Here is a 16,764-nt window from a genome sequence, read left to right on the forward strand (position 1 = left end):
AGAGAACATCAACGATAAAGTTCGCAACTTTTGGTCGCTAATAAAAAAGCCTTGCCTGTACCGGAAGTAGCAGACGATGTGCGCGTGACCTCACGGGTTGTGGAGCTCCTCACATCCTCACATTGTTTACAATCATGGCCACCAGCAGCTAGAGCTATTCGGATCGAGAAAGCGAAAATTTCCCCGATAATTTAAAAGAGGATGAAAGAATCTTGGATGAGGAAATTTAGAGTGAAGGACTAGAAAGAAAAAAAAAAGGTAAAAAAAAGAATAAATTAAAAGGGCAATTGCAGTGTGAGCGATTCAGATGTTTTTGGGCACATTTACTAGGATATTTCTGGGAAATCCCTTATCTGCCTATTTAGTTGCCAAGGTTTTAGTGAGTTAAATAGTACCTGAAAGTCGGAGGGGTGTGGCCACGGGTGTGTTGACGCCAGAGTCTCTGAGGGAAGTCACGGCAGCTGCAGGAGGACGCTGGTTCCGCTGATCTCCGGTAAGAGCCGACTTATTACCACACTTTTCTCACCGAAAACTGACGGTTGACATGTAGTAGTCGGGATCCAAAGTAAAGCTTCACCTCCGGGAATTTTAAACAAGGAAACACCGTGTGTTTGTGTGGCTAAAGGCTAAACGCTTCCCACCTACATCTTTCTTCTTTGATGTCTCCATTATTAATTCAACAAATTGCAAAAGATTCAGCAACACAGATGTCCAGAATACTGTGTAATTATGCGATTAAAGCAGACTACTTATAGCTTGGATCGGGCTGGAAAATAATGTCCGCTACAACCCGAGACGTCAAACGCACGCGTCATCATACCGCGACGTTTTCAACACGACATTTCGCGGGAAATTTAAAATTGCAATTTAGTAAACTGAAAAGGCCGTATTGGCATGTGTTGCAATGTTAATATTTCATCATTGATGTATAAACTATCATACTGCGTGGTCGGTAGTAGTGGCTTTCAGTAGGCCTTTAACTGAAAAGAGTTGATTTTTGACTAGATTCTTTGCAGATTGTCCAAAAAGAAAAACAGCAGAGCGCTACTGTAACTGACAAAATTGACTAAAATCAAACGCCGACTGTCGAGGAAGGACGCCGATTCTCCGGAAGTCCTGGTCTAAGCTTTCTGGAAATGCGACCGCCAACCAAAACAAATGAGTTTGAGGAACAAAAGTGCTTTAAATTTTGTTTCATTGCTTGTCTTTGATGTTCCTAAAGACTAATAGAGCTGCATTCAAGACTGCTGGGAAATCTCAAGACTGCAGGGTACATTTTATGCATAGTGTGAATAAATTATGTCATCCTTCATCACGCGCTTCTGTGTGAGTCAGTCGCAGTCCCATGTGACATACCTTGACTCTCTGCTTGTTCAATAGCAATTACTGTTTGATGTCGGATTCTCTCGCTTATCCTAATTATTCTGGGCCTTCCTCCGCAGCCATCCTTTGCTTTTTGGTAAGTGCATTAGGAGTGACGGCAGGAGCTCACCGCCTGTGGAGTCACAGGTCCTACAAGGCTTCTTTACCTTTGAAGATCTTTCTGGGCGTGGCGAACTCCATGGCCTTTCAGGTGAGCTCCCTCCCGCCCCACAAAAAATTAAATAATGGAGACTCACTTAAAGACTTTTTGACCCTCAGAATGACATCTACGAGTGGGCCCGCGACCACAGGGTCCACCACAAGTACTCCGAGACGGACGCCGACCCTCACAACGCGGTGCGGGGCTTCTTCTTCGCCCACATCGGTTGGCTGATGGTGCGCAAACACCCCGAGGTCATCGAAAAAGGAGGCAAGCTGGAACTGAACGACCTGTTGTCCGACAAAGTAGTCATGTTTCAGAGGAAGTGAGTACGCTACCACCATCATTATTATTACGTCTTGGTTTTAGGATCTTTATTGGAGCCTAAAACTTCCAAAATATTAAAGGCCTACTGAAATGAGATTTTCTTATTTAAACGGGGATAGCAGGTCCATTTTATGTGTCAAACTTGATCATTTCGCGATATTGCCATATTTTTGCTGAAAGGATTTAGTAGAGAACATTGACAATGAAGTTTGCAACTTTTGGTCGCTAATAAAAAAAGCCTTGTCTTTACCGGAAGTAGCAGACGATGTGCGCGTGATGTCACGGGTTGTAGGGCTCCTGACATCCTCACATTGTTTACAATCATAGCCTCCAGCAGCAAGAGCTATTCGGACCGAGAAAGCGACAATTTCCCCATTATTTGAGCGAGAATGAAAAATTTGTGGATGAGGAAATTTAGAGTGAAGGACTAGAAATAGAAAAAAATCAATTCATATTTAACTACGTCTTGTAGATGTGTGGGACAAATAACGAAGGAGAACTAATCAAAGGATGGGTCAAATGCAGAGGATAAATTTCACCACACCTAGTGTATATGTGAGTTACTATCATTGGTACTTTAAAGGCCTACTGAAATGAGATTTTCTTATTCAAACGGGGATAGCAGGTCCATTTTATGTGTCATACTTGATCGTTTTGTGATATTGTCATATTTTTGCTGAAAGGATTTAGTAGAGAACATTGACAATAAAGTTTGCAACTTTTGGTCGCTAATAAAAAAAGCCTTGCCTTTACCGGAAGTAGCAGACGATGTGCGCGTGACGTCACGGGTTGTGGAGCTCCTCACATCCTCACATTGTTTATAATCATAGCCTCCAGCAGCAAGAGCTATTCGGACCGAGAAACCGACAATTTCCCCATTATTTGAGCGAGAATGAAAGATTCGTGGATGAGGAAATTTAGAGTGAAGGACTAGAAATAGAAAAAAATCCATTCATATTTAACTATGTCTTGTAGATGTGTGGGACAAATAATGAAGGAGAACTAATCAAAGGATGGGTCAAATGCAGAGGATAAATTTCACCACACCTAGTGTATGTGTGAGTTACTATCATTGGTACTTTAAAGGCCTACTGAAATGAGATTTTCTTATTTAAACGGGGATAGCAGGTCCATTCTATGTGTCATACTTGATCGTTTCACGATATTGCCATATTTTTGCTGAAAGGATTTAGTAGAGAACATCAACGATAAAGTTCGCAACTTTTGGTTGCTAATAAAAAGGCCTTGCCTGTACCGGAAGTAGCAGACGATGTGCGCGTGACGTCACGGGTTGTGGAGCTCCTCACATCCTCACATTGTTCGGACCGAGAAAGCGACAATTTCCCCATTATTTGAGCGAGAATGAAAGATTTGTGGATGAGGAAATTTAGAGTGAAGGACTAGAAATAGAAAAAAATCCATTCATATTTAACTACGTCTTGTAGATGTGTGGGACAAATAACGAAGGAGAACTAATCAAAGGATGGGTCAAATGCAGAGGATAAATTTCACCACACCTAGTGTATGTGTGAGTTACTATCATTGGTACTTTAAAGGCCTACTGAAATGAGATTTTCTTATTTAAACGGGGACAGCAGGTCCATTCTATGTGTCATACTTGATCATTTCGCGATATTGCCATATTTTTGCTGAAAGGATTTAGTAGAGAACATCCACGATAAAGTTCGCAACTTTTGGTCGCTAATAAAAAAGCCTTGCCTGTACCGGAAGTAGCAGACGATGTGCGCGTGACGTCACGGGTTGGAGGGCTCCTCACATCCTCACATTGTTTATAATCATAGCCTCCAGCAGCAAGAGCTATTCGGACCGAGAAAGCGACAATTTCCCCATTATTTGAGCGAGAATGAAAAATTTGTGGATGAGGAAATTTAGAGTGAAGGACTAGAAATAGAAAAAAATCCATTCATATTTAACTACGTCTTGTAGATGTGTGGGACAAATAATGAAGGAGAACTAATCAAAGGATGGGTCAAATGCAGAGGATAAATTTCACCACACCTAGTGTATGTGTGAGTTACTATCATTGGTACTTTAAAGGCCTACTGAAATGAGATGTTCTTATTTAAATGGGGATAGCAGGTCCATTCTATGTGTCATACTTCATCGTTTCACGATATTGCCATATTTTTGCTGAAAGGATTTAGTAGAGAACATTGACAATGAAGTTTGCAACTTTTGGTCGCTAATAAAAAAAGCCTTGTCTTTACCAGAAGTAGCAGACGATGTGCGCGTGACGTCACGGGTTGTAGGGCTCCTCACATCCTCACATTGTTTATAATCATAGCCTCCAGCAGCAAGAGCTATTCGGACAGAGAAAGCGACAATTTCCCCATTATTTGAGCGAGAATGAAAAATTCGTGGGTGAGGAAATTTAGAGTGAAGGACTAGAAAGAGAGAAAAAAAAAAAGGAAAAGGCGATGGCAGTGTGAGCGTTTCAGATGTAATTAAACGGCGTGGCGCGGTTGGGAGAGTGGCCGTGCCAGCAACCTGAGGGTTCCTGGTTCAATCCCCACCTTTTGACTTTTTTTTTTTTTTTTTTTTGACCTGACTTTATTTATTTCTTTATTTCAGTGGAGCCAAGGCCCCACTGAAAAAACAGCTGAACTTTACGATAGATATCAAACAAACAACAATAAAAAATGAAAAGAACAAACAGTATTTTGAACATCCTCAGGGCAACAACAGCATGGAAACTGTTTGCATTCTGGTATATATCTATATTACTTATTTAATTAGTGTCATCATACAGCTTCATTGCAGCGTGCAGGGTAGAGTTTTTAAGTTTCTTTGTCTTTGCTCTGGAGTGACGGTAGGGGTTGTGAGATGTTTCCAGCTCTCCTTGTGATGGTTTTACAAGCACGTTTCTGGACTCGCTCTAGCTCTGCCTGTTGTTTTTTGGAGCAGCCCACTAAGAGCACTGAGCTTATATTCCAGACACGGCCTGATGAGAGTGATGTAGATGGTAACAAGGTCGTCTGCAGGTAGTCCATGTCTCGCCATGGACTACCTTGAGCAAGACACTTCACCCTTGCTCCTGATGGTTCGTGGTTAGCGCCTTGCATGGCAGCTCCCTCCATCAGTGTGTGAATGTGTGTGTGAATGGGTAAATGTGGAAGTAGTGTCAAAGCGCTTTGGGTACCTTGAAGGTAGAAAAGCGCTATACAAGTATAACCCATTTACATTTACTAGGATAATTCTGGAAAAGCCCTTATTTGCTTAGTGTTTTAATAGTGTTTTAGTGAGATTGTAAAGTCACACCGGAAAGTCGGACGGCTGCGGTGAACGCCAGTGCCTCTGAGAGAAGCCGGGGAGCCAAGATCACAGCTGCCTTTTTGAGCTGCAGTAGGAGGAGGTATAATCCACTGATGTCTCCGGTAAGAGCCGACTTAATATCACAATTTTCCCATCCAAAAACTTGCTGGTTGACGTAGAGAAACATGTTAGCTTGTCAGCTCTGTGTTAAAGCTTCTTAACAAAAAAAAACACCGGCTGTGTTTCGGTGCTAAAGGCAACTGCAATCCACCGCTTTCCACCAACAGCATTCTTCTTTGACGTCTCCGTTATTAATTGAACGAATTGCAAAATATTCAGCAACACAGATGTCCAAATTACTGTGTAATTATGCGATGAAAAGAGACGACTTTTAGCCGTGTGTGGTGCTGGGCTAATATGTCCGCTACAACCCGAGACGTCACAAACACGCGTCATCATTCCGCGACGTTTTCGACAAGAAACTACGCGGGAAATTTAAAATTGTAATTTAGTAAACTAAAAAGGCCGTATTGTCATGTGTTGCAATGTTAATATTTCATCATTGATATATAAACTATCAGACTGCGTGGTCGCTAGTAGTGGCTTTCAGTAGGCCTTTAAACTTAAATACATTTATGCTGTAATATGCAGGCAGTTTTATTGCTGTGAAATATTGCAAAAAACGTTAGTGGAATTTTTGCAGCGGTGAATTCTCAAAAAGCGACAAGTTAAAAATATTGTGGAAAAAGTAGAGTTAAACAAAACACTGGCAGACTTTACACCTGTGGATAAGTTAAGAAACGCCCAACGTGAGCCATCGAAATTCAAAAGTGAATAATCTGAATCATTTGACATTTGAAAATAGTGTGTAAAGTACACTATTTTATATCATCTTATTTTAATTTATTTATATTTTTTTTGTAATTTAAGGCAGTGTTTTACAGCATTTAAAGTGTTGCGGTATTTATAAATGGTTGCCTATTTTTTTGTTTTAAGAAATGAACAATTTGACAGCACTAATTTTAATATTTCAAAGATGTATTTTGTATCTAATTAATTGTATTCATATTTTTGTGTTTTTATAGCATTTTAAGTCAAATTAGTTATAGTTTCATACTTTTTTGTTTACATTTTTTTTTACAGCACTAATTTTAATATTAAAAATTAGAGTAAAAAGTTAAATATTTATTCCGAATTAAGTTTTTTTTAAAGTCATTAGTTATAATTGCCTACTTTTTTGTGTGTTAAAAAAAAGACAGCACTAATTTTGATATTGGGAAAAAAAGTGTATTTAAAAAATTTTTTTTTTTTAGCCCTATTACTATTCATATTTCATTAAAATAAGTCTTTATAGCATTTTAAGTCTTATATTAGTTATGGTTACCTACTTTTTTGTAAAAAAAAAAATTGACAGCACTAATTTTAATATTAAAAAATAGAGTAAAAAGATAAATATTTATTCCGAATTAAGTTTTTTTTAAAGTCATTAGTTATAATTGCCTACTTTTTTGTGTGTAAAAAAAAAAAAAAGACAGCACTAATTTTGATATTGGAAAAAAAGTTGTTGTTTTTTAGCCCTGGTTAGTATTACTATTCATATTTCATTTAAATAAGTATTTATAGCATTTTAAGTCTTATATTACTTATGGTTACCTACTTTAAAAAAAAAAAAAAATTGACAGCACTAATTTTTATGTTAGAGTAAAAAGTTAAATATTTATTCCGAATTAAGTTTTTTTTTAAAGTCATTAGTTATAAATGCATACTTTTTTGTGTGTAAAAAAAAAAGACAGCACTAATTTTGATATTGGGAAAAAAAGTGTATTTAAAAAAAAAATTTTTTTTAGCCCTATTACTATTCATATTTCATTAAAATAAGTCTTTATAGCATTTTAAGTCTTATATTAGTTATGGTTACCTACTTTTTTGTAAAAAAAAAAAAAATTGACAGCACTAATTTTGATATTAAAAATTTAGTAAAAAGTTAAATATTTATTCCAAATTAAGTTTTTTATTCATATTTTTGTAAGTCCTAATTTGAAACATTCTTATAGCATTTTAGGTGTTACTAGCTATAAAATATTTGCTTACTTCTTTGTTTAAAAAAATGATAACACTAATTTTAATGTTAAACAATAGTGTAAAAAGTGTAAAATATTTTTATCTCAAGTTATTATTCATATTTCTTTTTGTCCTAATTTAAAGTCTTTATAGCATTTTAAATCTTGTATTAGTTATAATTGCCTACTTTATAACGATAAAATACGAGCTTTCTTAAGTTGTTTTATATTTGCCTACTTTTTTGTTCAAAAAAATGACAGCACTAAGTCTAGAAATAAAACATAGTGTAAAAAGTGTAAAATATTCATTCTATTCTATTCTAGCACTAATTTTAAATAACAATATCCTAATTTAAATAAATCTTTATAGCATTTCAAGTGTTATTAGTTGTAATTGCCTTCTTTACAACAATAAAATAAGTGCTTTTTTAAAGGGTTTTATAATATATTTGCCTACTTTTGTGTGAAAAAATTGACAGTACTCATTTTAAATGTAAAAATATCCTTATTTAAAGAAATCTTAATAGCATTTTAAATGTTATTTATAATTGCCTACTTTACAACAATAAAATGAGTGCTTTTTAAAAATGGTTTTATATTATAATTGCCTACCTTTTTGTTTAAAAAAATGACAGCACTAAGTTTAGGATTAAAACAGTATAAAATGTGTAAAATATTTTTTATATATCAAGTAATTTTAATCATATTTCTGTTTGTTCTAATTTAAAAAGTGTAACATATTTATTATATATCAAGTCATTTTTAATCATATTTCTGTTTGTCCTAATTTAAATAACTCTTTATAGCATTTTAAGTCTGTAAGCTATAGTTGCCTACTTTTTTGTGTGAAAAAAATTGACTGTACTCGTTTTAAATAATAAAAAAAAATCCTAATTTAAAGAACTCTTTATAGCATTTTAAGTCTTATTTTAGTTATAATTGCGTACTTTACAACAATAAAATAAGTGTTTTTTTAATGTATTTTTATAATATTTTTGCCTACTTTTTTGTTTAACAAAATGACATAAAGTTTAATATTTAAAAAATGTGTAAAAAGTGTAAAATATTTATTCTATTTTAGTCTAGCACTAATTTTAAATAAAATATCCTAATTTAAATAAATCTTTATAGCATTTTAAGTCTTATTAGTTATAATTGCCTACTTTATAACAATAAAATAAGTGCTTTTTAGGGGTTTATAATATATTTGCCTCCTTTTTTTTTAATGAATGCACTAAGTTTAATATTTAAAAAATGTGTAAAAAGTGTAAAATATTTATTCTATTTTAGTCTAGCACTAGTTTTAAATAAAATATCCAAATTTAAATAAATCTTTATAGCATTTTAAGTCTTATTAGTTGTAATTGCCTACTTTATAACAATAAAATAAGTGTTTTTTAAGGGGTTTATAATATATTTGCGTACTTTTTTTTTTAAATGAATGCACTAAGTCTTATATTAAAAAAATTGTGTAAAAAGTGTCAAATATTTATTCTATTTTATTCTAGCCCTAATTTCTTAAAATAAAAAAATATCATTTAAAGAAATCTTTACAGCATTTTAAGTCTTATTAGTTATAATTGCCTACTTTATAACAATAAAATAAGTGCTTTTTAAGGGGTTTATAATATATTTGCGTACTTTCTTTTTTAAATGAATGCACTAAGTCTTACATTAAAAAAATTGTGTAAAAAGTGTAAAATATTTATTCTATTTTAGTCTAGCACTAATTTTAAATTTTAAAAAATCTTAATTTAAATAAATCTTTATAGCATTTTATGTCTTATTAGTTATAATTGCCTACTTTATAACAATAAAATAAGTGCTTTTTAAGGGGTTTAAAATATATTTTCGTCCTTTTTTTTAATGAATGCATTAAGTTTAATATTAAAAAAATGTGTAAAAGTGTAAAATGTTTATTCTATTTTAGTCTAGCACTAATTTTAAATAAAATATCCTAATTTAAATAAATCTTTATAGCATTTTAAGTCTTATTAGTTATAATTGCCTACTTTATAACAATAAAATAAGTGCTTTTTAAGGGGTTTATAATATATTTGCGTACCTTTTTTTTTTTAAATGAATGCACTAAGTCTAATATTAAAAAAATTGTGTAAAAAGTGTAAAATATTCTATTTTAGTCTAGCACTAATTTTAAATTTAAAAAAAATCCTAATTTAAATAAATCTTTATAGCATTTTAAGTCTTATTAGTTATAATTGCCTACTTTATAACAATAAAATAAGTGCTTTTTAAGGGGTTTATAATATATTTTCGTCCTTTTTTTTAATGAATGCATTAAGTTTAATATTAAAAAAATGTGTAAAAAGTGTAAAATATTTATTTTATTTTAGTCTAGCACTAGTTTTAAATAAAATATCCTAATTTAAATAAATCTTTATAGCATTTTAAGTCTTATTAGTTATAATTGCCTACTTTATAACAATAAAATAAGTGCTTTTTAAGGGGTTTATAATATATTTTCGTCCTTTTTTTAATGAGTGCATTAAGTTTAATATTAAAAAAATGTGTAAAAAAGTGTAAAATATTTATTTTATTTTAGTCTAGCACTAGTTTTAAATAAAATATCCTAATTTAAATAAATCTTTATAGCATTTTAAGCTTATTAGTTATAATTGCCTACTTTAAAACAATAAAATAAGTGCTTTTTAAGGGGTTTATAATATATTTGCGTACCTTTTTTTTTTTTTTAAATGAATGCACTAAGTCTAATATAAAAAAATTGTGTAAAAAGTGTAAAATATTCTATTTTAGTCTAGCAATAATTTTAAATTTAAAAAAAATCCTAATTTAAATAAATCTTTAGAGCATTTTAAGTCTTATTAGCAGAAAATGGATGGATGGATGGATAGTTATAATTGCCTACTTTATAACAATAAAATAAATGCTTTTTAAGGGGTTTATAATATATTTGCGTCCTTTTTTATTTTAAATGAATGCACTAAGTCTAATATTAAAACAATTGTGTAAAAAGTGTAAAATATTTATTCTATTTTAGTCTAGCACTAATTTAAAATTTAAAAAAAATCCTAATTTAAATAAATCTTTATAGCATTTTAAGTCTTTTTAGTTATAATTGCCTACTTTATAACAATAAAATAAGTGCTTTTTAAGGGGTTTATAATATATTTGCGTACTTTTTTATTTTAAATGAATGCACTAAGTCTAATATTAAAAAAATTGTGTAAAAAGTGTAAAATATTTATTCTATTTTAGTCTAGCACTAATTTTAAATTTAAAAAAAAAATCTAATTTAAATAAATCTTTATAGCATTTTAAGTCTTATTAGTTATAATTGCCTACTTTATAACAATAAAATAAGTGTTTTTTAAGGGGTTTATAATATATTTGCGTACTTTTTTATTTTAAATGAATGCACTGAGTCTAATATGAAAAAAATTGTGTAAAAAGTGTCATTTATTCTATTTTATTCTAGCCCTAATTTCTTAAAATAAAAAAATATCATAATTTAAAGAAATCTTTACAGCATTTTAAGTCTTATCTATGATTGCCTACTTAAAAAAAAATGGAAAGCACTAATTTTATTGTTATAAAGTGTAAAAAGCGTTAAATATGTATTAAGTTATATACAAGTTATATTTCTGTTTGTCCTCTTTTCGCCATTTTTATAGGATTTTAAGTGTTGTAGTTATAAATAGCGGCCTACTTTTTGTTTGGATGCTTTTTATTTGTAGTGTTTATGATTTTTTGTTACATATTTTTAACGTAATTTGAAGCTAATTAGAATTTAAAGTGCTTGAATGTTTGCTTATGTATTTATGCAAGCTGGCCTTATTGAAAGATTAGTCTGATTCTGCCGTTAGAAAGCATCGTCTTGTGGAAATGTGAAATATGATAATGTATTAATCAGTGTGTTTAGTATAAATTGCTTACAATTGCTCTTAGCGTAACGTCAACAACGAAGTGAGGGTAAGAAAAAAGGTCCTTTTGTGGAACATGCAGCGGCTGCAAATGTTTAATCTGCGTGTGGCAGCAGGTGTGAGTCAGTCTGGTTTAGCAAGGTTTAACAACAAAGCGCACTGCCAGTGACCCGCGGTGTGGAAGTAAAACATGACCCCTCCCTGTCTCTCTCTGGCAATAAAGGCAGCGTGCCTGCTAACGGCGCCACCTGTCCCTTCTCTGCAGGCACTACAAGAAGTCCGTGCTGCTCATGTGCTTCTTCGTCCCCATGTTCGTGCCTTGGTACTTTTGGGGGGAGACCCTGTGGGTGGCCTACTTCGTGCCGGCGCTGCTGCGCTACACGCTGGTGCTCAACGCCACCTGGCTGGTCAACAGCGCCGCGCACATGTGGGGCAACAGGCCCTACGACAAGACCATCAACCCCCGGGAGAACAAGTTTGTTACGTTCAGCGCCATAGGTAAGGGAAGACGGGATACGCATGCAGACTTAAGATAGCTATGACATTATGTTCTTTATAGGAAAGTGTAAATGCTACCATAATAAGACTGTTTTATGACCAACAATTTTTAAGGTAGGATCATTCTGATGTCCGCAAACTGGAATTTAAATGACGTTTGATGATGAAACCAGTACTGCAGTTGTGATCAAAATTATTCAACCCCCACACAATTTTGGTGTTTTAGCAAGTCGGACATTTATCCCGTATTTTGTTTATAGTCGTATCAAATAAAGATGCGTCAAATAGACAAATGCAACTTGAATTACAACATTATATTTTGTAACATACCAAACAGTGTCATTTCTCTTAATATCTCATTGACAAAATGATTCAACCCCTTGAAGATCATAACTCTTAAGAACAGAATTTCAATAAGGTCTTTTCAATCAGGTGTTGAAAACACCTGTAGATGTGATTAGAACCATAACGAGCAACAATTAAACTGAGACGCTCAGCTTCTTGTAGACCAGGGGTGCCCACACTTTTTCTGCAGGCGAGCTACTTTTCAATTGACCAACTCGAGGGGATCTACCTCATTTATATATATCATTTATATTTATTTATTTATGAAAGAGACATTTTTGTAAACAAGTTAAATGTGTTTAATGATAATACAAGCATGTGTAACACATATAGATGTCTTTCTTTCACAAAGACTAGAATATAAGTTGGTGTATTACCTGATTCTGATGACTTGCATTGATTGGAATCAGACAGTAATGATGATAACGCCCACATTTTCAAATGGAGGAGAAAAAAAGTTGTCCTTTCTGTACAATACCACATGAAAGTGGTTGGTTTTTGGCATCTAATTCATCCAGCTTCCATACACTTTACAAGAAAAACATTGGCGGCAAATTCCATAGCTTGCTTGATTGACATTCACGGCACCCGAGGGTCTTGTGAGATGACGCTGGCTGCTGCCAGTTCATTATTATGAAAAAATGACAGAGAGGAAGGCGAGAAACACTTTTTATTTCAACAGACTTTTGCGCCGTCCCTTCCGTCAAAACTCTAAAGGCCGACTGCACATTTCCCATCTTCACAATAAAAGCCCTGCTTCATGCTGCCTGCGCTAACTAAATACAGAGTCTCGGAAAACTGGCGTGCACAACTGATGTGCACGCCAGCTTTCTGAGGGATCGCTTGTGCACGCCAGTTTTCCGAGACTCTGTATTTAGTTAGCGCAGGCAGCATGAAGCAGGGCTTTTATTGTGAAGATAGGAAATGTGCAGTCGGCCTTTAGAGTTTTGACAGAAGGTACGGCGCGAGCGTCTGTTGAAATAAAAAGTGTTTCTCGCCTTCCTCTCGGTCATATTTTCATAATAATGATCTTGCAGCAGCCAGCGTCATCTCACAAGACCCTCCGGTACCGTGAATGTCATTTAAGTGACGTCTTGGTGAAGATTGATGATCACTCATTTTTAGGTCTATTTTTTTTTAAAAGCCTGGCTCGAAATTGACTGACACACCCCCCGCGGTCGACTGGTAGCCCCCGATCGACGTAATGGGAACCCCTGTTGTAGATGGTCAATGGTGTATTTGCAACATGGTGAAGTCCAGGGAGTGGTCAAAGAATTCAAGAGAGGAGGTAATTTCTCTTCATAAGAAAGGATATGGATATAAGAAAATAGCAAAGACATTACACATTCCAAGAGACACAGTTGGGAGCATAATTCGCAAGTTTAAAGCTAAAAGCACAGTGGAAACACTACCTGGGCGTGGTAGAAAGAGGATGCTGTGAAGCGTACAGTGGTGAAAAACCCCTGGGTAACAGCTGAGGAACTACAACAGGACATTGCAGAGGGGGGAACGCAGGTTTTATCCCAGACAATAAGGCGTGCACTACGAGACGAAGGCCTCCATGCCAGAACTCCCAGGCGCACCCCAATTCTGACTACCAGGCACAAGGAAAATAGACTCCAGTATGCCAAAAATCATCTGGACAAACCCCAAAGGTTTTGGGAAACTGTTCTATGGAGTGATGAGACAAAAGTGGAACTCTTTGGGCCTATGAATCAACGTTATGTCTGGAGGAGAAAAAATGGAACTTACAAAGAGAACAACTTGCCTACTGTTAAGCATGGTGGGGGGTCAATCATGCTCTGGGGCTGTTTCTCTGCCTCAGGTACCGGGAATCTCCAGCGCGTTCAAGGCATTATGAATTCTATTTCCTAGCAGGATATATTAGCTGCAAATGTCATGAAGTCAGTGAGGAAGCTGAGTCTTGGGAGACGTTGGACCTTCAAACAGGACAACCATCCCAAGCATACCTCCAAATCAACTTTAGAGTGGTTGCAGAAGAAGGGCTGGAAGACTCTGGAGTGGCCTTCACAGTCGCCAGACCTAAATCCTCTAGAAAAGCTGTGGTGGGACTTGAAGAAGGCAGTTGCAGCACACAAGCCCAAGAATATGAATGAACTGGAGGCCTTTGCCCAAGAGGAATGGGCTAAAATACCTGGAGATGGTTGCAAGAAGCTTATGTATCACCTTTGAAGGATGTCATTACTGCCAAAGGGTGTTCTACGAAGTACTAAAGATGCATGGAACTAGGGGGTTGAATCATTTTGTCAATGAGATATTAAGAAAAATGTCCTTTTTTGGTATTTTGTAAAATACAGTGTTACAATTTAAGTTGCATTTGTCTATTTGACACATCTTTATTTGATATGACTATAAACAAAATACGGAATAAATGTCCAACTTGCTAAAACACCAAAATTGTGTGGGGGTTGAATCATTTTGATCACAACTGTAAGTAGAAATGTTAAACCTCCCACTGATAGTTTCCAGCGTGATTAAAGCGTTGTATGGGGATCTGAGCCGAGGATGTCCTTGTGGCTTGTGCAGCCCTTTGAGACACTCGGGATTAAGGGCTTTATGAATCTACTTCAATTGATTGATTGATTTTTTTTTTTCCGCAGGCGAAGGCTTTCACAACTACCACCACACCTTTCCCTACGACTACGCCACCAGCGAGTTCGGCTGCAAGCTGAACATCACCACCTGCTTCATCGATCTGATGTGCTTCCTGGGTCTGGCCAAGGACCGCAAGAGAGTGTCCCACGAGGTGGTGCAGGCCCGGATACAGCGCACGGGCGAAGGCAGCTACCGCAGTGGCTAACCGAGGTCGCCCCAAAGCCCCCCTACCCCCGCGTCAGCCATTTGTGGGCGCATTCGGAAAACCTCCACGAGTTCTTTTTTTTTTGACGGCCATTCCATCTGGAAGACTCCACGAGGCCCTCGGCCACAATTTTCTGCTTGTTTTTTTTTTGTTTGTTTTTTTTTGTGGATTTTATAGCTTGTAAACTAATTTGTGAAGGCAAAAAGAAAAAAAAAACAACCGGGCCCGTTATTAAGCTCTAAGCCTTTCTAAAAGTCAGGCTTGGGTCTTGCCAAAGTGTTTTGGGTTGAGAGTGAATTCATTAAAAAAAAAAAGAAGCTAAAAGTCATTCTCTGCGAAAGTCAGCCATGTTGTTTCGTATTCTTCGCCGATTACTTATCCCGAACGACATAACTCCTAATTTGGGGAAGAACTGCTTTCACTTTGTCTCTTGATTGGAATTTAACCAACAAAACCCCAAAAAAGGAAACGTTTGTGTTCATTCCGTTAATCTCGTGCCAATTTGTTTTCCTTTTTTTTTTTTGGGTCATCTTTTCATTTTTTACACGGCCGATAGTTACCGCTTTGTGGACGTTTTTTTTTTGGGAATATTATCGTGGCATAAGTGGCTTCGCTTCCTCTCGAGAATTTTTATGCAACATCTTGTAGCAGCCGGGGTCACGTGACCGAGCCATCCATGCATGATGATAGACGATGTACGTGTTGTGGGTGAGCGGAGGCGGCGGTAGCGAGGTAACCATCAGTACGAGCGTCGGGTGTGCGCAAACGCTTCTACGGTCTTATTTATATGTATTTATTATCGTTACTCTTAGCGGCTAAACGAGTGAGCCTCGCTGTGATCGGAACCGGCTAGCCTTGGAAAAAGAAAAAAAAAAAAAAAAAGTTTTCGTAATTTCTATCTCAAATTTTTGTCCCCTCTCAACAAGAGTCAGGAATCTACCGAATGCCTTATGACTTGCAGCCATTCCCGCACCCGACTATACGAAATATCTTAAAAAGAAAAACAATCGTGTTTACAAGGCGAGGCATCGACATTGTTTGTATTTATTTCAATTGAAGTGGTCAAACCACAAAAAGAGGTTGGTCACAGCCTCCTGAGACCAATCGTCCACTTCTGAGGACGCTGGTTCTCAGGTTATATGACTGATGATTAAATACTGCCCGACCAACTCTCGGTGCCAACTTGTTAGCCGTGTAAGCAGCCCCCCCCCGCCCCGAAATGTATTGTTCGAATAGCAACAAAAGATCTGAAAAGGTTGTAAATGGTTGAATTGTTTTGTCAACTGCTCAGTTCACAAAATAAAAGTTCACAATATTTTCAAAAACACTTGGTCAGTCTTTTTATTTTGTGTGTGTGTATATATATGTATGTATATATGTATATATATTTATAAATTAGTCTTAAGTATGTGTATATGTATGTATGTGTATATATGTTTGTCTGATCTTGAATGGGATTGTGCTGAAAATTGTAATTTTCCTGAAGGAACTCTCCTGACGGAATAAATAAAGTACTATCTAATCTAATATGTATACATATATGTATGTGTGTATGTATATATGTATGTATATATGTATACATATATGTATGTATATATGTACAGTATGTATATATGCATATGTATATAAACACACATATATATATATATCCATCCATCCATTTTCTACGGCTTAATCCCTTATATATGTGTATATATATATATATATATGTATGTACAGTGGGGCAAAAGTATTTAGTCAGCCACCGTTTGTGCAAGTTCTCCCACTTGAAATGATGACAGAGGTGTGTAATTTTCATCACAGGTACACTTCAACTGTGAGAGACAGAATGTGGAAAAAAAAAATCTAGGAATTCACATTGTAGGAATTTTTAAGAATTTATTTGTAAATTATGGTGGAAAAATATTTGGTCAATAACAAAAATTCAACTCAATACTTTGTAATATAACCTTTGTTGGCAATAACAGAGGTCAAACAATTACCATATTTCTTTACCAGGTTTGCACACACAGTAGC

At 35.2% G+C, this 16,764-nt stretch overlaps 1 protein-coding gene across 1 annotated transcript in view; it reads left to right on the forward strand.

Annotated features, from left to right (window-relative positions):
• The window catches only part of scd (stearoyl-CoA desaturase (delta-9-desaturase)), a 28,940-nt gene extending 12,867 nt beyond the window's left edge, over positions 1–16,073 (forward strand). The window contains exons 2-5 of the mRNA XM_061909803.1: positions 1,443–1,573; positions 1,642–1,847; positions 11,350–11,582; positions 14,549–16,073. Of these exons, the coding sequence (XP_061765787.1) occupies positions 1,443–1,573; positions 1,642–1,847; positions 11,350–11,582; positions 14,549–14,748 (770 nt within the window). The 3' untranslated portion in view covers positions 14,749–16,073. The remainder of the gene's footprint in view (positions 1–1,442; positions 1,574–1,641; positions 1,848–11,349; positions 11,583–14,548) is intronic.
• The last annotated feature ends 691 nt before the right edge of the window (positions 16,074–16,764 follow it).

Source organism: Nerophis ophidion, linkage group LG08, assembly GCF_033978795.1.
Source record: "Nerophis ophidion isolate RoL-2023_Sa linkage group LG08, RoL_Noph_v1.0, whole genome shotgun sequence".
Classification (NCBI taxonomy): domain Eukaryota; kingdom Metazoa; phylum Chordata; class Actinopteri; order Syngnathiformes; family Syngnathidae; genus Nerophis; species Nerophis ophidion.